We start from the raw sequence: 22,827 nt of genomic DNA, 5'->3' as shown, positions 1-22,827 counted from the left end.
ATAAAATGAATAAATAGAGTAATAAATACATACAAACATATATACCTATATACAGGTGCTGTGGGGGAGGGGAAGGAGGTAAGGCGGGAGGGATGGGGAGGGGGAAGAGGGGGAGAGGAAAGAGGGGGCTCAGTCTGGGAAGGCCTCCTGAGTCTTACTGTGTGCAGATGACTATACTAAGTACTTGGGAGAGTTCATTGGTAGACATGTTCCTCTCCCACACTGAGTTTACAGTCTAGAAGGGGAGACAGGTATCAATGTAAATAAATAGATTAAATTACAGATATGTATATTGTCAATCCATCAATCACATTTATTGAGTGCTTTCTCTGTGCAGAGCACTGTACTAAGTGCTTGGGAGAGTTCCATGCAACAGAATTAGCATTCACTATTTGATTCATTCAGTCATTTTTATCAAGGGCTTACTGTGTGCAGAGCACTGTACTAAGCACTTAGGAGAGTACAATACAACAATAAAAAGACACATTCCCTGCCCACAATGAGCTTATAGTCTAGGAGGGGAGACAAATATTAATATAAATAAATTACAGATATGTACATAAATGCTGTGGGGCTGGGAGCAGGGATGAGTGAAGGGAGCAAGTCAGGGTGATGCAGAAGGGAGAGGAAGAAAAGGAAAGGAGGGCTTAGTCTGGGAAGGCCTCTTGGAGGAGATGTTTGTGAAGCAGCATGGCTCCTCTTTGAGAAGCAGCGTGGCTCAGTGGAAAGAGCATGGGCTTGGGAGTCAGAGGTCATGGGTTCCAATCCCGACTCCACCACTTGTCAGCTGTGTGACTTCGGGCAAGTCACCTAACTTCTCTGTGCCTCAGTTACCTTGGTCTGCAGCAAGTGGGAGTCAGTCAGTCATTTGTATTTACTGAACAAAAACTGTGTGCAGAGCACTGTACTAAGCACTTGGGACAGTACAATCTGACAACAGACACTATGAGCCACTATGAGCTTAAAGTTGAGAGGGGGAGAAAAGACAATAATATAAACAAATTACAGATATGTATGTAAGTGCTGTGGGGCTGGGAGGTGAGGGATGAATAAAGGGAGCAAGTCAGGGCGACTCGGAAGGGAGTGGGAGAAGGGGAAAGGAGGGCTTAGTGAGGGAAGGCCTCTTGGAGGAGATGGGCCTTCAATAAGGCTTTGAAGCGGGGGAGAGTCATTGTCTGTCGGATTTGAGGAGGGAGGGTGTTCCAGGCCTCTGGGTCACCTCCCTGCCGCCTTGGCCGTGCCAGCCCCACGCCCAGCCTCACCTGCGTAGGTCCTCAGGTGGGGCCGCCCCTCGCCGCAGGTTCACCCACTGCTGCAGCTGGCTCATGGAGCTCTTGCGCTGGGCAATCTTGTCCGGGTTGGGCCGGGCGGGGAGGCCTCGCCGGGGGCCCCCTCCCTCCCCATCCTGGGGTGGGAAGACCATACTGCTGGGTCGGCTGGGTGAGCTGTATTGCTGCCAGCCATTGGACTGGGGCAGCCTCTCCCCGCTGGCCGGGCCCCGCGGGCCCTCGGGGTAGGGGCTCCCGGGCTCCGAGCCCGCTTCCTGCTCAGCGACCCCGTTGGCCTTCGCCAGCGGCTCCTTCTTGGGCTCCGGCTGCTCTGGCTTCTGCTCCAGTTTCTCACAGCCCCGCCCATCCCCCTCCCCTCGGGTCTTGGCCTCGGGCTCCACCTTGGGGACCCCATTGCGAGTTGGTTGCTGCTGCTGCTGCTGCTGCTGTTGTTGTTGTTTGCGGGGTGGAATATTCTCCGAGTCCAGCTTCTCGTGTCTGTGGAGCCCATGGAATGCCCCCCGTCAGGGCACTGCCACCCCCTCCTTACCCTTACTGTCCCCGGGAAACAGGATCGATTGGTCATGCTCTTGATTTCCCCCTGCCCAGCCAGGGCCTTCCCATTCCCCAGTCCTCTGGAGGGGTCAGAACCTGGCATCAGCAGCTTTGGACCACTGGGACTCTGAGACTCAGGAAGCTGACAAAAAAGGCTAGGGATGCCCTCCTTTGGCGGGACAGAGGTCAAGGCAGGCCCTAGTTAGAGGTCTGACTCCAGTTTGGGGGGCCTCTAACTAGCCAAAATAGGGCAGAGACCAGAGAAGGACAGGGTTGCCAATTAAGAAGCTAGAAAGCAGGTGCTAGGTGTTGGGAATAACCGTCCTGGAGGAGGCCTGAAGGGAGGAAGAGGGGAACTTAGCCGTAGCCGCCAAGTTATCATTCTGAGAAAGGTGAGGTGCTCTTCTCTATCTACCTGGCAGATGAGAGGAAATGGGTTTCAATTGCAGCAGGAGAGATCTGGGCTAGATTTCAGAGGAACTTCATGGCAAGTCAGGTATGTGAGGCCCTGCCATGGGTGACCAGAGAGGATTATACAACCTCTACTCTTGGAGAGCTGGGCTGGCCTTTTTGCGGGGGAGTCATGGGGGTGGAGCCAACGACCACCGGCAACCTTGAAAGCCTCAGACCTTCCTAACTGGATGTAGTTCCCGCTGTGGGTCCCGACTTACACGGGGCGAATGGCCTGCGGCGTGGACCGCTGGGTCGGGGGGATCTGGACGCGGGCAGCCTCGCCCATGGCCTGGATCCAGGCCTCCTGCTCCTCGGGGCTCTCGGCGCTGAAGAAGTAGGTGCGGACGCCGGCGTGCTCGGCCTGTGGGGAGAGGCGCTCTAGTGGACCGACCCCCGGCTCCTCCACCCGGCACACCGTCACCTGCAGAGAGAGGAAACAGAAGCACCAACGGCCTGGGTCACCACCTTTCCCATCCCCTTGGAGGGCACCCACTCCCAGCTGCCTTCTTCCTCCAGGAGCCTCTGGGGAGGGCATTCCCACCAACTCTGCCCTTCCCTTGGCATTGCTGGGCACCCCAGGGTCAGCTCTGCCTCTAGCAGATCCAACCAGTTGCCAGTTTCCCCGCTCTTGGCCAAATGAGGACAGCAGAGCCATCTCTCCCTACACCCCCACCGAGTTTTTTAATGACAATTAAGCCTGCTCAGCATCCACCAGCCTCCCCACATCAACTTTGCCCCACAGAAGCTCACTACATCTCATTGGCTCTCACATGTCTGAGAACGGGTACCCCTGGGCATGCAGTTGGCATGCAGGGTGCCCACGGAGGCATGGGGGGCATGCACCGGCACACGCATGGAGCACACTACCTAGTCGGTGGCCCCGTGCGGGCATGGCAGACGGGTACCTGGAGGAGGTCTCCTGTCCGGAGGAGGGGGATCCTCACGCAGTCAGAAGGAGAGACAGAGAACAGGTCAACCACCAGAGAGGGACCAGGGAAAACAAGAGGCCGGTGGAGGGAAGGACGAGGGGAACACCACTGGAGATGGGGTGGAGAGCCTCCAGGATAGCCAGGTCAAGCCTACCAGAGGGGCAGGTGAAGGATGCCAGGACATCACAAGTGCCTACTCCAGGAAGTGCCAACTGTAAGCTCCTTGTGTGCAGGGAACATGTCTACCAATTCTGTTTTACTGTCCTCTTCCAAGTGCTTAGTACAGTGTTCTGTACACAGTAAAAGCTCAATAAATACCACTGATTGATTGACGGGAAGGGAGGTAGAGGAGCTAGGACTCTTGGGTTCTAGTCCCAGCTGTACACCTGATACAGCGGGGGAGAAAACTAACACTGTACTTTCCCAAGTGCTTAGTATAGTGCTCTGCACACTGTAAGTGCTCAGTAAATGCAACTGATTAACAGGATGGTAAAACCGGATGGTGAAACCGGCAGGGTCAGGAGGAAGGAAGGTGAGAGAGTGAGAGTGTGGGCCAGGAGAGTTGAACCCAAGCTCCTCCCCAACCCCCAAATCTCTTTCCCCTCTGCCATCATTCAGTGGTGGTGATAATGATAATAATGGCATTTGTAAAGTGCTTACTATGTGTCAAGCACTGTTCCAAGTGCTGTGGTAGATACAAGAAAATCAGGTCAGACACAGTCCCTGTACCACATGAGGTTCACAGTCTAGGAGGGAGAACGCACCCCCATTTTACAGTTGAGGAAACTGAGGCACAGAGAAGCTAAGCGTCTTGCCCAGTGCCACAGAGCAGGCAAATGGTGGAGCTAGAATTAGAAAAATAGGCCCGTACTCTTTCCACTAGGCCATGCTGCTCCCGCTCAGGCTCCAGCCTGAACCAGGGGCCCAGAAGTGAATTCCTGAAGTGGAACGGACTCGCCTCCACCCTCCACCCCAAGGGACTTACAGTCTCTTAGATTTAATATTCACCACGGTGCTCTGGGATGGAGGACCCCACGGGACATGGATTTTCATCCATTCTAGGGATTCCTCCTCTTCTCCCCTACCCCCAGTTCTTCACCCTTTGTTCAGCCAGAAGCCGTTTTACTTGTCAGCCCAGCCCAGTCCGGCTCCTCTCCAAAAGGAGGGCTGGGGCTCACTGAATATGCTCAGGGCCTTAAGAATATGACTGAGTTTGTCGGGAGGGAGGAAGGGGGAGAGAGAGAAAACATGAGAATAGGCACAAGATCTGGGATGGAAGAGCTTGTAAGGGATAAGGCATCCAAAGAAGATTCTGAATCTGAAGGATAACAAACCAGGGGATAGGAATCAGCACTTAGTACAGTGCTTTGCACATAGTAAGCGCTTCATAAATGCCATCATTATTATTATTAATCAATCAATGGCATTTATTGAGTACTTTCTGAGTGTATAGCACTGTACTGAGCACTTGGGAGAGGACAATACAACAGGGTTGTTAGATTCCCTGCCCAAAGTGGGCTTACAGTCTAGAGGAAGAAGTATTAATAATAATAATAATAATAATAATAATAATGGCATTTATTAAGCACTTACTATGTGCAAAGCACTGTTCTAAGCGCTGGTGAGGTTGCAAGGTGATCAGGTTGTCCCATGGGGGGCTCACAGTCTTAATCCCCATTTTACAGATGAGGTACTGAGGCACAGAGAAGTGAAGTGACTTGCCCAAAGTCACACAGCTGACAATTGGCAGAGTGGGGGTTTGAACCCAGGACCTCTGACTCCAAAGCCCGTGCTCTTTCCACTGAGCCATGCTAGAAGTCATACTGAGCCACGGCTAGAAGTATTGGAAGAAAAGGGTGAAAGACTTGGAGTCAGGGGTGACAGTAGGATGGGAGTGAAGGCTGAAGGATAAACATGCAAAGGAATAATCAGATGCCCAAGCAGGAAAAAGTTGGGAATGCCAGACTAGGGCTTGACATCTCAAGAGAGGAGTCCAGATCTCCTCGGGCAGAGGAAGGTGCTAATCTGTTGGCATCTGTGTCCATGGAGATCTGGGCTTCTCTCTTGGGGGCCACGGCCTGGGTAAACTTTCCCTGTGTTCCTGTTGTCCCTCATCCTACTTCCTTCCTTTCCTCCCTTCCCTCACCCTGCAGAAGACACAGCCCTGATTAAGTGAGGAATCGGCTCAGTGGAAAGAGCCCGGGCTTTGGAGTCAGAGGTCATGGGTTCAAATCCCGGCTCCGCCACTTGTCAGCTGTGTGACTTTGGGCAAGTCACTTCATTTCTCTGGGCCTCAGTTCCCTCATCTGTAGAATGGGGATGAAGACTGTGAGCTCCCCGTGGAACAACCTGATCACCTTGTAACCTCCCTAGCACTTAGAACAGTGCTTTGCACATAGTAAGTGCTTAATAAATACAATCATTATTATTATTATTATTATTATCCTGTACAAGTATGAAAGCTGAAGATTAGGGGATTAAACCATTTGAGTTTTTATTGCTTGGTTATTTGCCGTTGTACAGTAATTGTTAAGCACTTACTATGTGCCAAGTGCAGTACTAAGTGCTAGGGTAATCAGGCTGAACACAATCCATGGCCCACTTGGGGTTCACAGCTTTAATCCCCATTTCACAGAGGAGGTAATTGAGGCCCAGAGAAGTTAAGTGAATTGGGCAGATGAGTGGCAGAGGTGGAATTAGAACTCAGGTCCTGAGACTCCCAAGCCCATGCGTTTCCCACTCTTCCATGCTGCTTCTCGTGTGTGTGTGAGTGTGTGTGTGTGAGTGTGTGTGTGTGCGTGCGCACACGCGTGCAGGCTGTAGATGGGAGAGGCTCCACATGCAATGGTGTAAGACAGTCCTTGTGTATGGTTTGTGTTAGCCCAAGGGGTGTGTACATCTGGTTAGGGGATGAGTGCTAAGCTTGTGTGCGTACCCAGTGTGTGGGTGTGTGGGCCCGGAGCCATGGCTTAGAGAGGTGTGGGTGTGAATCGGGAAGAAAGACTATTTGCTTTCAATCTCTCAGCCCCCGTTCCCACGTCCCCAGCTGGAACCGGCTTCTGGGAGTGCCAGGGTTGGTTAATTGCTCATTTCCCTCACACCCCAGCTGCCAAGCGATTGGACAAGTGAAAATGAATTATGCATTTGTGCCTCACAATTTCCCCAGTACTTCAACTTTCCCCCTTCCTTTCTGCTCCCTGCAAGTTAGGTCACTTGTCTGCTGCGTGACCTTGGGAAAGTCACTTAACTTCTCCGGACCTCAGTTATTTCATCTGTAAAATAGAGGTCAAGACTGGGAGGCCACGTTGGGGAACTGGCCATGTCCAACTTGATTAACTTATAGCTACTCAGCGTTTAGTATAGTGCTTGGCACATAATAAGCATTGAACAAAAATAGCTGAGGATTTATAGCAGAAGGGGCCCGGGTCACTCGCCTGGCTAACTGGGGCCCTGGAAGAGCCCCTCTAAAAATCGGTGGGTGGGGAGACAAGGAAGAGGAGGAGGCTCGTTGCGGGCAGAGAATGTGTCTGTTTATTGTTATATGGTACTCTGCCAGGTGCTTAGTTTTGCACACAGTAGGCACTCAATAAATAAGATTGAATGAATAAAGCAATGCAGGTAACAGTTCTGCAGTGATAGCAGGGGGACGCCAGGGAGGGAGAAGGAAATTCTGGAAAGGTACTCATTTCCAACATCCGGGACTTTAGGAAGGGAGTTTAGGTGAGGTTTAACAGGAAATTTCAGGGCCCAAGGATAAGACAATATGCTATCCTTCCAAGTTACCACCAAGCTCTGAAACATTGGGAATCTCTGACCTTACCACCTGGTCCAGGACCCAAGGATATTAGCCTCAAGATGTCATTTGCAGTGACTTGATAAGTCTTGCCGAGAGCATGCTCCTCCAGGCTCCCTAAAATCTGTTACTTATCCAGTTCCCCCTCATCTTGGGGAACCCTGGGAAAGATCCCAATATTAACTTGTTATACTTGTTAATATATTATATACTTATTATATATTATAGTTTATAATTATGTTATAGATTAACTTGGTATTTGTCATGTTGCACCTCTCCCCTCCTTACTTCAGCTCTATTATTATTTATTATTATATTATTGTTTATTAAGACCCTAAGCAGGTTATGGGCAGGGAACGTGCCTTCTGTTGTACTATACTCTCCCAAGCGCTTAGTACAGCTCTCTGCACATAGTAAGCTCTCAATACCATTGATTGGTTATTACTATTATATTAATAATTGCATATGTTGAAGCTCGTTGTGGGCAGGGAACATGTCTACCAATTTTATTATAGTGTACTCTCTCAAAAGCCTAGTACCGTGCTCTGCACACAGTAAACGTTCAATAAACACAACTGAATGATTGTTAAGCACTTTGTACGTGCCAAGCATTGTATTAAGTCCTGGGGTAAGACAATCAGACAATCAGGCCAGACATGGCTGTGGTCCCACATAAGGCTTAAAGCCTCAGGTATTGGATACCAGTTCAACAGATGAAGAAACCGAGGTCCAGAGAAGTTAAGTGAATTGCCCAAGGACATGCAGCAGGCAAGTGGCAGAGCCGGGATTAGAACCCAGGTCTCCTGGCTCCCAATCCTGTGCTCTTTCCATCAGGTCATGTCGCTTCTTCTCACCCCAAGGCTGAAATCCATCACCCTCCCCTTCCCCAGCCCCAGGCGGGCAGACTGACCGACCTTAAACGTGTGCTTGCGGCTGATGTTGTCTGAGGGCTGCACAGCGGCCACGCGGAAGCTCAGGAGCGGAATGCTGCCTAGGATATTCTCTTCTTTTTCATCTGGGCATGTTTGGGAGAAACAGCCATGAGAGGGAGTCCTGGCACGGGCCCAGGCAGGGAGCAGGAGATGCGGGGTGCTGGGGACGCTTGCACCCGCTTCCCACTCCACCCCATCCGGGCCCACCTACCCCAGCCCGTCACCACCAGGACAGCTGCTTCCATAGCCCGCCCGACTTCCGGCACTTGGCTCTCCGGCCTGTGGGAGGCCCACCCGGGGGCCCGGGACACCCACCTCTCTTTACTGCAAAAGCCACCCCGGCTCTCTCATCCCAGGGACGGGGATCAGGATCACAATAGCAGGCCCTGAATTATTCATTTCTGCTTCCCGGAGCAGCCTGGGCGGATTAGTGCGGTGCAAAACTCCCCAGGGGGGCTGAGGGAGGGAGGCACTTTGGTGTATGAGCCATGGGAGCAAGGGGGGACTCTGCTTGGGCTGAGTGGAAACTCAGAGCCCCGGAGTGCCCCCAGCCCACGGACTCAAGTTTCAGCTAGGGACTTCCCTGTTACTCAGCCCAGACTCCAACCAGGCCTTCATTCCCTTGGGACAAGGAGGACTCCACCTCAACTCCCCCAGGACAAGGGTTTTCTGAATCTCTCACTCCAGCCTACCCCGTCCCCCTCACCCCTGACTCCACAGCAATTCAATCCCTTTCACACCCAAATGTTCTCTCCCTGGCCCTCTGGTTGGCTTCCTGAGCTCTCATTTCTCCTAAATCCTCTGGCTCTACCAGGCCCCAGTCTCATCAGGGAGCTGGGAGGCAGGGTCAGGGCTGCCCATTTGTTCTGATCCATTGGCTATGTTCCTGCTCAGCTGCTCCCGCCCTGTCCCCTCTCTGTCTGACCACCAGTCTGGGGATAATTCCCAGGGTGTTTAGTGCTGATAGGGGGTGGGGATCAGTTGTGGTGGGGGGGAACAGGAAGGGTAGGGGTGGTCACTGGGTGCAGCAGGATTTGTTTGTCAAGTTAATGATTTACTGTAGGCTTCTGACTGCCCTGCCCAGCCCAAGCCCTCCTGACCCTAGCCAGGGCCACCAAGCTCCAGCCCGCCCAGCCCCATTCTTCCTCTCAAAAAGGAGAGGCTTGGACTCAGGGGTCCAGCACACAGCTTCTCCAGCTGTATGGAGACTGCTCCTCACACCTGTCTGGTCGGTTCCCTCCCCTCTTAGCAGCAGGAGGCTGCCAATCCCTTAGGCCCTGCTGCTTTTGTGTTCTCTTCTCAGCTTCCCTCCCTCCCTTCGGTTCGCTCTTGCTAGGCAGTGGTTAGACAGCTGGTCAGCCCCACCCAGCAAAAGCAGCAAGGGCCACGGCAAGAGCTGAGGAACAACTGACATCAAAGATGATGAGACCCTTCTCCTCTTTCCCCTTTTTCCGCTCTGCCCCGTTTTCAGTTTGCCCTCTGGTACTCTCTCTAAGTCAGGGCCTCACTCCACCACATCCCTTGCTGCGCTTGGACCGCTCCATCCTGCCCCAGAAGAAAGGAAACAGGAGACCAACAGTGGTTCCTGGAGTCCCACCTGAAACTGCTCCGCAGGGCCTGCAACACACTCACCTTTATAGTAGAAGAGGCAGCGGTCCACCAAGACGAACCAGCGCTTGTTCCACTGCTTCACCCCAGAGCTGGCCTGTGGGCGTGCCGAGGGGCAGAGTGGAAGCCACCAGTTAGACCAGGGGAGAGGTGGGTGGAGTGGCAGAATTGGGCCAGAGAAATTTGGGCAGAGTCACCAACTTGCTCCCCTGGCCCTTACAGAAAGGCCTCAAAGAAAGAAAGAACTGCGAAGATGCTCCCCTACTTCCAGTTAAGCTTGGCAGGTTGCGAGGAGTCGCCGGAGAGGAGAGTGGAGGTGTGTGGGCAGCAGAGCCCTGAGCTTTGCAGTCACAAGACCCAGGTTCTCGGCCTAGCTCAGCTACCCCGTGTTCCTTGGAACAGTCAGTTCGACTCTCTGGGCCTCAGTTTCCCAGCTATTCAATAAGGAGAATGATCTCTGTCCCTCCCTAGCCCAAAGGGAGGGTGGAAGGCTAAATGAGGCCAAGGGCAGTGAGTGCTCTCCTGGATGACTATTATGGGGTGGTGGGCTTGGGGAGGCAGGACGTCGGGCCCGGGGTCTTTACCTGTTTGAAGAGCCAGCCGCCCTTTGTGACAGCGGCACTGGGGTTGCGCTTCATGGAGTTGGAGCGCTTGCCAAAGGCGATGGCCTTGCGGGATGAGCGTGAGGCCTGGTGGTGGGAAGAGATACACAAAGCTCAGTCTTCCTCTCTCTGGCCTCTCTTCCAGACTTCTCTGGGTGTAGAGGGAGAGCTGGGCCCCGGTTGGGAGTGTTTCCATTCACTGTTGCCCCCATCTGCGGCACCTCAATGTCCATGTCTCCCTGGCAGGACTCATATTCTCTCTGCAATGTGTCCTGCTAGGCCAAGCCCAGAAACTGACGCTCACCCTTTACAAAGAGCAGCCTAGAACAAGGAGGAGCCGGGAAAGCAGGGAGAGGAGTCTGGGAGTGTTCCAGGAATGGGGTGGGTGTCTTGGTTTTAGGTTGGACTGGAGCCCGGGGAATTCCTGGGGCCTGAAGCAGAGGGGATTGAACTTTCAGATACACTAGATCCCCACCACTCTCCCTATACCGAATAGTAAGTCAGTGGCCCCAGGGCAGAGGAGGACAGCGGGATTGCCCTGAGACCGGGAAATCCTGTTGGCTTCGGGGTCCAAATGACCCTCCTCCAGCACCCGCCCCTCGGCCTCTCTCTACCCCAGCCGGCCAGGAGGAACCACCATCATCAATCATATTTACTGAGTGCTTACTGTCTGCAGAGCACTGTACTAAGCGCTTGAAACCCCTGCCCAGGCCTTCCCATCGTGACCTCCAGTGATTCCAGTGATTCCCCCTCCCATTAAGCCCCATGCAAGCAGAGCCTCGGAGATTCAGGCCGCGGCATCGACAGTATTTCTGTTCTAAGTAGGAGGGAGAACAGAATATTTCTAAAATCCACAGATTTTAGAACCACGAAATTTTAGAAGATTTTACAGAAAGAGTGGCCTGGTGGATGGAGCATGGGTTTGGGAGTCAGAAGGACCTGGGTTTTAATCTCAGCTCCACCACTTGTCTGCTGCATGACCTTGGACAAGTCACTTCACTTCTCTGTTCCTCAGTTACCTCATCTGTAAAACTAGGATTAAGACTATGAGCCTCATGAGGCACAGCGACTGGGTCCAACCTGATTAGTTTGTATCTATCTAACCCAGCACTTAGTATGGTGCCTGGAACATAGTAAGTGTTTAATACCATTAAAAAATGAAATAAAAAAATAAAAAAAAAAACATGGGAAGATGTGACTAGACTCTCGATGAGCTGGGTAACAGTGCCCTGACACTCCTAGAAGCAGCATGGCCTAATGGCAAGAGCGCTTAGAAGAGTGCTCAGCACACAGTAAGAGCTTAATTAATACCATTATTATTATTATCCCCTTTAATCTCTGACTTTTTTGGATGCTGTATTTTTACGCTGTGTTTCACACTGTTTTGTATTTATAATAATAAAATAAATTGTGACATTTGTTAAGTGCTTACTATGTTTACAGCACTGAACCAAGTGCTGGGGTGGATACAAGATAATCAGGCCCCACATGGGGTTTATAGTCTAAGTTGGCGGGAGAACAGGGATTGAATCAATCAATCGTATTTATTGAGCGCTTACTGTGTGCAGAGCACTGAATCCCCATTCTGCAAATGAACCGAGGCATAGAGAGGTTTAGTGACTTCCCCAAGGTCACACAACAGACAAATAGCAGAGCCAGGATTAGAACCCAAGTCCTCTGATTCCCCTGCCTGTGCTCTTTCCAATAGGCCATGTTACTTCTCTATTTGATTTTATTTGACTTCATCTTCCCTATGGTGTCTGTCCCCCAACCTTTTCTCAATTTATTTTAAGACTGCGAATCCCTGGAGGGCCAGGGGTTGGGTCTACCTCTCAGCTGGATATTTTTTCCCAGCTCCAAGTACAGTGTTCTACACCCAGGAAGCACTTAATAAATATTGCTGCTACTGAGCCCTCCAACAGCCCCCAGTTCAACCACAAAAGTAGTTGCCCATCTCTGTACTGAGGGATGTCACTATCAGTGCCTGGCCAATGTTGAGTGCTAAGCAGCTTGGCCTAGTGGATAAACCACAGTCCTGAGAGTCAGAAGGAACTGGGTTCTAATTCCGGCTCCACCATTTGACTGCTGTGTAACTGTGGGCAATTAACTCCACTTCTTTGTGCTTTGGTTACGTCATCTGCAAAGTGAGGATTAAGATTGTGCCATTAGCTCGTATCTACTCCACTGCTTAGAACAGTACCTGGCATGTAGTAAGCGCTTAAGAAATATCATTTTAAAAAACAGGCTCTCCAGTGGTGCTAAGTTCTCAGTTATTCTCTGACAGCTCTGGCCTCCAACAGATAGCCAGCTCCGCAGGGAGGGACTCACCTTCACACTGGGCCGCTCCGGAGGGGTCTCCGACACCATGTTGTGGCCGGGCGCGTCGTTGGGGGCTTTGGCTGGTCGCTTTCCGCCTGTTTTGTTGGACATGTCCACAGACGAGCTACACAGATCCGACAAAAGAAGAAGGAGATGTGTCAGGGCCTAAGGGAAATGATCGTGGGGGCGGGAGCTGACTACAGAGACCCCCCACCCAGGACAGGGCTTGCAGGTGGTATGTCTGGACTAATCTGACAGACCACTGTGACCAGACCCTTGGAACTCCTAGGTGCTATCCGGGGCCACCAGGAGTCCCTGCCTTCAGAGTTGACATTTCGCTAGGCAGACACTCAGCCATCTCTTCTTACGGTTTATGAATTTTCCCTCTTTCCTTTGGACTCTTATTTGGGGAGGGTGATGGGAGGAAAGGGACATCCCTTTGGAGTCCCCCTACTCCCACCATCTGCCCAGTTTTCCAAGGGACGTTCTCACCATCCAGCTCGGGTCCTAATCTGCAGACCCATCTCCCAGTCCTTCCTGTGGGTACTGAATTAGACAATCCATTGGCTAGGACTAGGGGAAAGTGGGCCAAAATTTCAAGCTGTTGGCAGTAGTTTGAACCCAACCCACCCCGGAGTCCTGGCCCTCTGGGCCTGGAATCAGAGTTGAAATTCCCCTCAGAGTCCTCGGCCTTTCCCAACCAGCTGCAGGGTAAAGGGAGAGAGGGCTGGAGAGGACAAGTAACCATTAACAGAATAACCACCTTCCCATTCCTAGAAGCCTCCATTTTTTTAATGGCATGTGCCAGGTACTATATTAAGTGCTGGGTGGATGATGCAAGATAATTAGGTTGGACACATTCCCTGTCTCACATGGGACTCACAGTCTATGTTGGAAGGAAGATAATTTAATCCCCATTTTACAAATTAAGCAACTGAGGCACAGAGAAGTTAAGTGACTTGCCCAACACACAGCAGATAAGTGGCAGGGTTGGGATTAGAACCCAGGTGCTCTGAGTCCCAGGTCCACGCGCTTTCCACTAGGCAACAGTGCGTCTCTGCACAATCTTAGTTTAGTCTTTGACTCTCTGCTGTCTGTGACCGCTCATATTCAGCCTGATGTGAAATCCTGTCAGCTTTTCCTCCACATTTCCAGATCCACCCCTTCCTATCAACCTTGGTTCAAGCACTATATTCCAACAAGATAACTATCAGCCTCCTCATTGGCCTCCCTGCCTCTAGCCTCTTCCCACTCCAGTCTACAGTACCCTCTTGATGCTCAGATCATCTTTCTAAAACATCATTTTGTACAAATCTCTCAACCCAAATTTGAGAAGCAGCATGGCCTAGTGGAAAGAGCATGGGCCTGGGGGTCGGATGACCTGGGTTCTAATACTGATTCCACCACTTGTCTCCTATGTGACCTTGGGCAAGTCATTTAACTTCTCTGTGCTTCAGCTATCTCCTCTGGGATTAAGACTGTGAGTTCTATGTGGGACAGTTCTCTCATCTTTAAAATGGGGATTGAGACTGAGCCCCATGTGGGCAGGGGCTGTGTCCAACCCAATTTGCGTATATCTACCTCAGCACTTAGTACAGTGCTTTGTACATAATAACTGCTTAACAAATACCATAATCATTGTTATTATTATTATTACTGTGTCCAACCTGGTTAGGTTGTATCTACCCCAGTGCTTAGTACAGTGCCCAGTACAAAGTAAGGAGAGTGCTTTGCACATAGTAAGCATTTAACAAATGCCATCGTTATTATTTAACAAATACCGTTAAAAAACCCAACTCCTCAAAAGACCCAATGGTTGCCCATTTCTCTTCATTTTAAGCAGAAACTCCTGACCACTGGCTTCCAATATCTATCATCTCTCTCCCTCTCAGCTGTTTTCTTTATCGGCTAAACTCCAGCTCAATCAATCAATTGTATTTATTGAGCACTTACTCTGTGCAGAGCATTGTACCAAGCACTTGGAAGAGCACAGTCCAATAGAGTTGGTACACATATTCCCTGCCCACAGTGAGCTGACAGTCTAGAGGGGAAATATGGAATGCTTCATTCATTCATTCAATCATATTTATTGAGTGCTTACTGTGTGCAGAGCATTGTACTAAGCGCTTGGGAAGTACAAGTCATGAATTTGTGTGTCATCCTTGCACGGGGGCCACTGTAATCGTCTCTGTATCATTTCAATTTTAGAATACATGCCGCTGAAGTTCACACTCCTTGTTCCTCTGAAGTTAACTTCCTTGCTGGGTCTCACTCAAAATTCTCCCATGTTTCATTCAAACCTACCCCCAAAGCTCTCTCCATCATCAAAGCCCTCCTGAAATTGCATCTCCTTCAGGAAACCTCCCCTGATGAATATTTGTTCTCCCCTCTTCTTAGACTGCGAACCCACGGACTGTGTTCAAGCTGGTTATCCTGTATCTAAGCAGCATGGCTCAGTGGAAAGAGCCTGGGCTTTGGAGTCAGAGGTCATGGGTTCAAATCCCGGCTCTGCTAATTGTCAGCTGTGTGACTTTGGGCAAGTCGCTTAACTTCTCTGGGCCTCAGTTCTCTCATCTGTAAAATGGGGATTAAGACTGTGAGCCTCACGTGGGACAACCTAATCACCTTGTATCCCCCCAGTGCTTAGAACAGTGCTTTGAACATAGTAAGCGCTTAACAAATACCATTATTATTATTATTTAACCCAGAGCTAGTACAATGCTTGGCTCCTTCTCTAGTGTGAAAGCTCTTTGGGGGAAGGAATCATGCCTACGTACTCTACTGTATTATTCTAGCCCAAGTGCTGATGATGATGATGGTATTTGTTAAGCGCTTACTATGTGCTAGGCACTGTCTAAGTGCTAGGGTAGTTACAAGGTAATTAGGTTGTCCCACATGGGACTCACAATCTTAATCCCCATTTTCTAGATGAGGCAAGTGAGGCAGAGGGAAGTTAAGTGACTTGTCCAAAGTCACATCTGAAAAGTGGCAGAGCTGGGATTAGAACCCACGACCTCTGACCTAGGTCATAGGATCAAATCCTGGCTCCGCCGCTTGTCAGCTGTGTGACTTTGGGCAAGTCACTTAACTTCTCTGTGCCTCAGTTACCTCATCTGTAAAATAGGGATTAAGACTGTGAGCCCCCCGTGGGACAACCTGATCACCTTGTAACCTTCCCAGCGCTTAGAACAGTGCTTTGCACATAGTAAGAGCTTAATAAATGCCATCATTATTATTATTATTCCAATTTGGGCTCCTTGACTAGTTGGCTTTGAGACTTTGGACAAGTCATTTCACTTCTCTGTGCCTCAGTGACCTCATCGTTAAATGGGGATTAAGACTGTGAACTCCATGTGGGACATGGACTGTGTCCAACCTGATTATTTTGCATTCGTTCATTCAATCGTATTTATTGAGTGCTTACTGTGTGCACAGCACTGTACTAAGCGCTTGGGAAGTACAAGTCAGGAGCATATAGAGACGGTCGCTACCCAACAACGGGCTCGCAGTCTAGAAGGGGGAAATTTACCTCGCATAATCTGCCTTTGATGGGCTTGAAGACAAGAGGGAGATAAATAAAAGCTGGAGGTTATTTGCATGAAGCAAGTTGCTCCTTTTTCACCTCAAACATTCTCTTTTCTGGCATTGAAGACCTTAAGCAGAGTATCTGCCCCAGAACTTAGTACAGTGCTTAGCATAGAGTAAGCGGTTAAATACCAAAAGAAAAAAAAGTAAACATTCAATAAATATCATTGACTAATTTTCCCCAGAACACTTAGAACTCCCTAAAAGTCATCCTTACCACTTATTTCTATACACTTATCTTTAATACCAAAATGAGATGATGATTACATTTGTTAAGCTCTTATTATGTGCAAAGCACTGTTCTAAGTACTGCGGAGGTTACAAGGTAATCAGGTTGTCCCACGTGGGGCTCACAGTCTTAATCCCCATTTGACAGATGAGGTCACTGAGGCACAGAGAAGTTAAGTGACTTGCCCCAAAGTCACACAGCTGATAAGTGGCAGAGCAGGGATTAAAAAACACAACCTCTGACTCCCAAGCCCGTGCTTTTTCCACTAAACCACAACCTAAGAATATATTAATTAATGTTTATTTTAATTTATTTATTCATCTATTAACCTTTCCATACTCTTGCTATCAGCAAGTATAGCTTTGTTCTTTCTCCCCTAGACTGTAGGCTCATTATGGGCAGGGAACATGTCTGCTAATTCTGATGTATTTTACTCTCCCAATCGCTTAGTACTGTGCTCTGCACATAGTAAATGCTCAATAAATACCACTGATCGACTGATTGATTCTCCTGCTTCCCCGTTCACAGATAATTTGTCTGCCCACCTCCCCCACTTGGCTGTAAGCTCCTTGAGGGCAGAACCATGGCTTCTCTTCTGACGTACTCTTCTATTAGAGTGCTCTGGACACAGTAATAATTATAATAATTATTATGATATTTGTTAAGTGCTTACTATGTGCCAGGCACCATAGTAAGCGCTGAGGTGGATACAAGCAAATTGGGTTGGACACAGTCCCTTGTCCCATGTGGGACTCATAATATCCTAATCTTGAGGCACAGAGAAGTAGAGTGACTTGGCCAAGGTCACACAGCAGACGAGTGGCAGAGCCGGGATTAGAATCCATGCCCTTCTGACTCCGAGGCCCATGCTCCATCCACTATGCCATGGTGTTTACTATTAATCAATCAACCAATCTGCCAATGGTATTTATTTAGCACTTTGTGCAGGGCACTGTACTATGTGCTTGAGAAAATACAATACCACAGAGTTGGTAGGCGCAATCCCTGTCTACAAGGAGCTTACAGGCTAGAGGGGGAGATAGACATTAAAATAGATTAAAGATGATCAAGTAAGCACTCAGTGGATTGATTATTAGAGTAGAAGTCAAACTTACTGCTTCAAGTCAAATCTTTTGTTTTCCTCTGGGATCTGGCCCGTCACAGGATGGAGAAACGTGGTTCGTTTTTCATTGTGGCTGGAGAAACAAGGAAGAGAGAAAAGGAAGTGAGTCATTTGATGTTAAGCTCCTTGAAGGTAGGGACCGTGTCTTTCTGTCCTCTTCCAAGCACCTAGAACATCCCACTAAGAGGAAAGAAAAGGGAAGAGAGAAAAAAAGGGGTATAAAGGAAAAGGGAAATAGGGAAATGCAAATAAGGGAAAAGGTAAAGGACCTGAGCAACTGATCCCAGAGCCGTAAGTAGGAGGGCAAGGCCTCAAGAGGATCCCGAGGGAAAAGGGATCTTGATGGAAATCAGAGGTTGAGTGGGAGATCACAAGATCGCAGTTGGGGCAGCCAAAGTCTCAGGGATGGATGTGAGGTAGGGAGAATGGGCCAGAGAAAAGAGTAAATCAACAGGTCAGGGCCACCTGGCAACAACAACAACAATAACAATAATGGCATTTATTAAGCGCTTACTACGTGCAAAGCACTGTTCTAAGCGCTGATGTTCTAACTACCTCTGCCCCAATCTTGCTCCCTACAGCATAATTCCTGGAAGCCAATTCAGGTGGTTGCTTGGCTCCAGGGGTGGAGCAGACGGCTCAGTGTTTAACCCTTTCAGTGTGGTCCCACAAGACTGTTGGCTTAAACAGAGTCCTCAGGCCCCACTGGGAGCCAGTGACAATAATGGTGGTATCTGTTAAGTGCTTGCTATGTGCCAAGCACTGTACTGAGCACTGGGGTAGATACAAGATCATTATGTTGGACAGAGTCTCTGTCCCACTTGGGGCTCCCAGTGTATGTGGAAGGGAGAACTGGTATTAAATTCCCATTTAACAGATGAGGAAACAGGCACAGAGAAGTTCCCATGGTCGCCCAGCAGGTAAATGGCAGAACAGGATTAGAACCCAGATCATCTGTCTCCCAAGCCCATACTCATTTCAATCAATCAATCAATCGTATTTATTGAGCGCTTACTATGTGCAGAGCACTGTACTAAGCGCTTGGGAAGTACAAGTTGGCAACATATAGAGACAGTCCTGCTGTTCCTGTGTTCCCTTCCTGGCTTTCATACCCTCTAGCTTCAATGCTCGGGGCCTCTGCAAGTGGGTCCAGCCCTTATCCAGGATCTGGCTGAGGCCCATTGATTCAGAGGTCAGTCACAACCTCATTTCACCCCGGCCCCAAGACATCCTGGTGCAAAGCCTCTTGGCACAGTGACTGTAAGACTGGCTGGACTGACTGCAGGATTCGAGCAATTGAGGTGGGGGCCTGAGACTGCAGGGCCAGCTGGTCAGTCTGGAAGGGCATGGACTTGGTGCTGGGTCATTGCCCAGGCAGATGGAAGAGTCAGCATCTGGGCGCTATCTGCCAATCAATCATATTTATTGAGCGCTTACTGTATGTGGGGCACTGTACTAAGCGTTTAGGAGGGTACACTCTTCCCACCTTCAAAGCCTTATGGAAGGCACATCTTCTCCAAGAGGCCTCCCCAACTAAGCCCTCTTTTCCTTTTCTTCAACTCCCTTCTATGTCGCCTTTACTTGCTCCCTTTATTCATCCCCCCTCCCAGCCCCACAGCACTTATATACATATCTGTAATTTATTTATTTAACATAACATCTTGGAGAAGCAGCGTGGCTCAGTGGAAAGAGCACGGGCTTTGGAGTCAGAGGTCATGGGTTCAAATCCTGACTCTGCCAACTGTCAGCTGTGTGACTTTGGGCAAGTCACTTAACTTCTCTGGGCCTCAGTTACCTCATCTGTAAAATAGGGATTAAAACTGTGAGGCCCCCATGGGACAAACTGATCACCTTGCACTTAGAACAGTGTTTTACACATAGTAAGCAATTAACAAATACCATCATTATTATTATTATTATTATCTGTCTCACCCTCTAAACTGCAAGCTCATCGTGGGCAAGGAATGTGTCTATTATATTGTTATAGTATACTCTCCCAAGCGCTTAGTACATTGCTTTTTGCACAGTAAGAGCTCAATAACTATGACTGACTACACTACAGAGTTGGTAGACACATTCCCTGCTCATCAGGAGCGTAGAGTCTTTAAGTGGAAGATACACTTCAATATAAATGAATTACAAATACGTACATAAGCGCTGTGGGGCAAAGAGGGAGGGGTAAATATGAAGTGCTTAAAGGGTACAAATCCAAGTGCAAGGACAAGATAGAAGGGGGAGGGAGTAGGGGTCAGGGCTTATTCTGGAAAGACCTCTTGGAGATGTGATTTTTGATAAGGCTTTGAAGGTGGTCAAGATTAGAAACCAGGTCCTCTGACTCCCAGGAGATTTGAACCCATGACCTCTGACTCTTTCCACTGAGCCACGCTGAAGTAAGGACTGGAGAGGGGGGAGAAAGGAGGCAGGGAGGGCAGCGAGGGGGCTGATGCAGTGGTAAAGGGGGGATATAAGTGCTTAGACCAGCATAGCAGCAATTTGGATGGAGAGGGAAGGGCAGATTTGAGTGAAGGTAGAACCAACAGGATCTGGTGAGAGGTTAAATTTGGGGGTTGAATGAGAGATGGGTAGATGAGGGTGCCAAGGTTACGGGCCTGTGATACAGATAGAACGGTGGTGCCCATTACAGTAATGGGAAAGGCAGAGGGAGGGCAGGGTTTGGGTAAGGCCTCTCCTCTAGAATGCCGCTAACCAATTTCCATAGGTGAGAGGGGGTGGGAAGTGAGGGAGGGAGAGAGAGGATTGGAACTGGGAGGCTGGTCTAGTCCCAGGGGCACACAGTGGAGAAGGGGTAAAAATAATAATAATTATGGTATTTGTTAAGCACTTACTATGTGCCAAGCACTGATCTAAGTTCTGGGGTAGATACAACGTACCGTCCCACGGGGGATGATCTTAATCCCCATTTTACACATGAGGTAACTGAGGCACAAAGTTCATTCAATCATTCATTCAATCGTATTTATTGAGCACCTACTGCATGCAGAGCACTGTACTAAGCACTTGGGAAGTACAAGTTGGCAACATATAGAGACGGTCCCTACCCAACAGTGGGCTCACAGTCTAGAAGTTAAGTGACTTGCCCAAGATCACAGAGCAGACAAGTGGCAGAGCTGGGATTAGAACCCACAACCTTTGACTCCCAAGTCCGTGATCTTTCCACTAAGCCATACCAGGAGAAGCTGGCCTAGAGAGGACAAGCCCACGGTGTCCTCTAGACTGTGAGACTAGACTGTGAGCCCATTGTTGGGTAGGGACCGTCTCTATATGCTGCCGACTTGTATTTCCCAAGCGCTTAGTACAGTGCTCTGCACACAGTAAGCGCTCAATAAATACGATTGAATGAATGAAGGAAAAGTGTCACCTCTGGTGTTCTGTGCTGCATTTGGGGATTGTGCCATCCTGGCGGGGTCTTCATGGAACTGCCTGGCCCCACTCCATAAACCAGTTCAGAGACTGGCGTCTGTGCCCAAAGCAGACCCTGAGGGGCCTCACCTATCACCGACAATCCCCCGGGCCACCTCGGATCAGTGAGCCGGAGAAGCCTTGGATGTCCTCAAAGCGTTCAGGTTGAAGGGCTGGCTGGCTTCAGAGAGATGGGGAGAGGAGAGAGGCCCAGGCACAGCACAAAGAAGCAAGATGAGCAGTGAGGAATTTGCTCAAGCGCTTTTTTCTGTGGTATTTCTTAAGTGCTTATTATGTGTCAAACACTGTTCTGAGTGCTGGGGTAGTTACAAGTCAATCAGGTCGGACACAGACCCTGTCCTGCGTGGGACTCTGAGTCTAAGTAGTATAGGATTTAATCCCTATTTTAAAGTTAAGGAAACTGAGGCCCAGAGAAGTTAAGTGATTTGCCCAAGGTCATACAACAAGCAATTGGCAGTGCCTGAATTAGAATTCAGGTCCTGACTACGAGGCCTTTGCTCTTTCCACTAGGCCACGTGCTTGTAAGAGAGATGGAGATTCATGGGGTTAAAGCCCTGACGACTCATTCAGCCCCTCCGATTCAGGCCTGCAGGGACTCACAACCCCTGTCCTGGTTGTAGCCTCACACTACACCTTCCTCTCTGTCGACCCTCGACAAAACACACACACATGGATCCCTCCTGCAGGCAGTCAGCTTGGCCTGGGGACTCCTTCAGCTGGGTCAGTAGGGTGTCCTGAAGAGGGTGGGCAGCCTGGGCACTGCCCGGAGCCCCGAGGGACCCCTCCACCCTCCCCCAAATGCTTCTGGGAAAGCTGGGTCATCACAGCAGTGGTTTGTGGGGGCCGAGCTCCCCGCGGCTTTTGGTCTAGAGAAGTGACTTTGAACCTGCCAGCTGCCAGCTCGTTCACGAGTTGCCGCTTTCTCTGGCACATTCTCCAGTGGCCCCAGGCTCCATCTGCTCCCCCGCACCATATAGTCCCTGCAGAAACTCCACCGGGCTCCCCACTTCCCCGGCACACCCACACTTCCTCCTTGCCAGCACTCCAGAGCCATTCCTAGGAAAAACAACACCATCTCCCCACGTCCCCCCCCACCGAAACCATGTCCTCTCTCCTGTCCCAGCTCCCTAATTCCAGAGTTGAGCACCACCTTCCAGACACTGCAATGCAGCAACCACTGACCGACGCCGTTGTTCTTCCTCCAGTCCGGCAGACCCGGACGCCCCTTCTCATCCAGCCTGGAGTCCCTGGACTGGGCCCCGGGCCAGCCGAGCCCCTCCGCCTGCCTCATCTCGGCTCCGAGGAGTCCTACCTGGCCCTCCGATCCGCCCGGAATTTCAGCATCCTGCGGCCGGCGTTCTCCCCGGCTCCACAGCATCCGCGGTTCCGTCGGCCCCGGCTCTTACCGGGGCCAGCACGGCCAACCTGGGCCCGGGGGCTCCCTTGCTTCTTTCTCCAGGTCGGGGAGAGAGAAGACCGGAGGTCCCTCTGGGCACCAGGAGAGGGAGAATCTAACTGACCCAGCTCGTGATTCAAACTGAACCCTCGCAGCTAAAGGAGGAGGGAAATAGACCATCCCGACTGAGTCTCCAAGGAGAAAGAGGTGAAGGGTGCGCACCGCACATTATACACATAAACACACACACACTCACTCTCTCATACACATACAGCGCAGGTAGACAACTTCACCCCCACCCATCTTGAAGAAGAAGAGAAAAGTGGGTCCAGGGCTGCCTTTGTAAATGCCCAGAACATACCCTGGACAAAAGCCCTGACCCCGTTGTCTCCTTCAATAGGAGAGCCCCTGCTCTAGCCGGGAAGCATCAGGATGCTGGAAGATCAAGAGTTAAGGAGGCTGAAGCCGTTTTGGGCTCATCACTGCTGCCTCTACCTCCTCCCGCAGCCATGCCGCTGCTGCCTGGGGAGATGAGGTTGGTTAAATAAGTCTCCCTCTCCTCTTGCTGATTCTGCCCATCCCCTCCGTGGCCAC

At 50.2% G+C, this 22,827-nt stretch overlaps 1 protein-coding gene and 1 pseudogene across 5 annotated transcripts in view; both read right to left on the bottom strand.

Moving 5' to 3' along the window:
• The window catches only part of PLEKHA6 (pleckstrin homology domain containing A6), a 62,266-nt gene extending 40,075 nt beyond the window's left edge, over positions 1-22,191 (bottom strand). For 3 of the 5 annotated variants that reach the window (XR_005451861.1, XR_005451864.1, XR_005451862.1), the window contains exons 1-8: positions 22,150-22,191; positions 17,389-17,469; positions 12,469-12,583; positions 10,123-10,227; positions 9,563-9,635; positions 7,913-8,013; positions 2,495-2,697; positions 1,263-1,766 (exon numbers count right to left, since the gene is read on the bottom strand). Coding sequence is in view for 1 of the 5 variants with exons in the window: in XM_038749758.1 (XP_038605686.1) it covers positions 1,263-1,766; positions 2,495-2,637; positions 7,913-8,013; positions 9,563-9,635; positions 10,123-10,227; positions 12,469-12,583; positions 17,389-17,469; positions 22,150-22,181 (1,154 nt within the window). In the remaining 4 variants the exon portion in view is untranslated. The remainder of the gene's footprint in view (positions 1-1,262; positions 1,767-2,494; positions 2,698-7,912; positions 8,014-9,562; positions 9,636-10,122; positions 10,228-12,468; positions 12,584-17,388; positions 17,470-22,149) is intronic. The other 2 variants (XR_005451863.1, XM_038749758.1) reach the window with 1 other exon arrangement.
• Positions 14,592-14,689, bottom strand: LOC119931252 (annotated as a pseudogene).
• Positions 22,192-22,827: the final 636 nt, after the last annotated feature.

Source organism: Tachyglossus aculeatus, chromosome 7 (assembly GCF_015852505.1).
Source record: "Tachyglossus aculeatus isolate mTacAcu1 chromosome 7, mTacAcu1.pri, whole genome shotgun sequence".
Taxonomy (NCBI): domain Eukaryota; kingdom Metazoa; phylum Chordata; class Mammalia; order Monotremata; family Tachyglossidae; genus Tachyglossus; species Tachyglossus aculeatus.
Note: the sequence above shows the minus strand (reverse complement) of the source record. Positions and strands in the feature narration are given on the sequence as shown.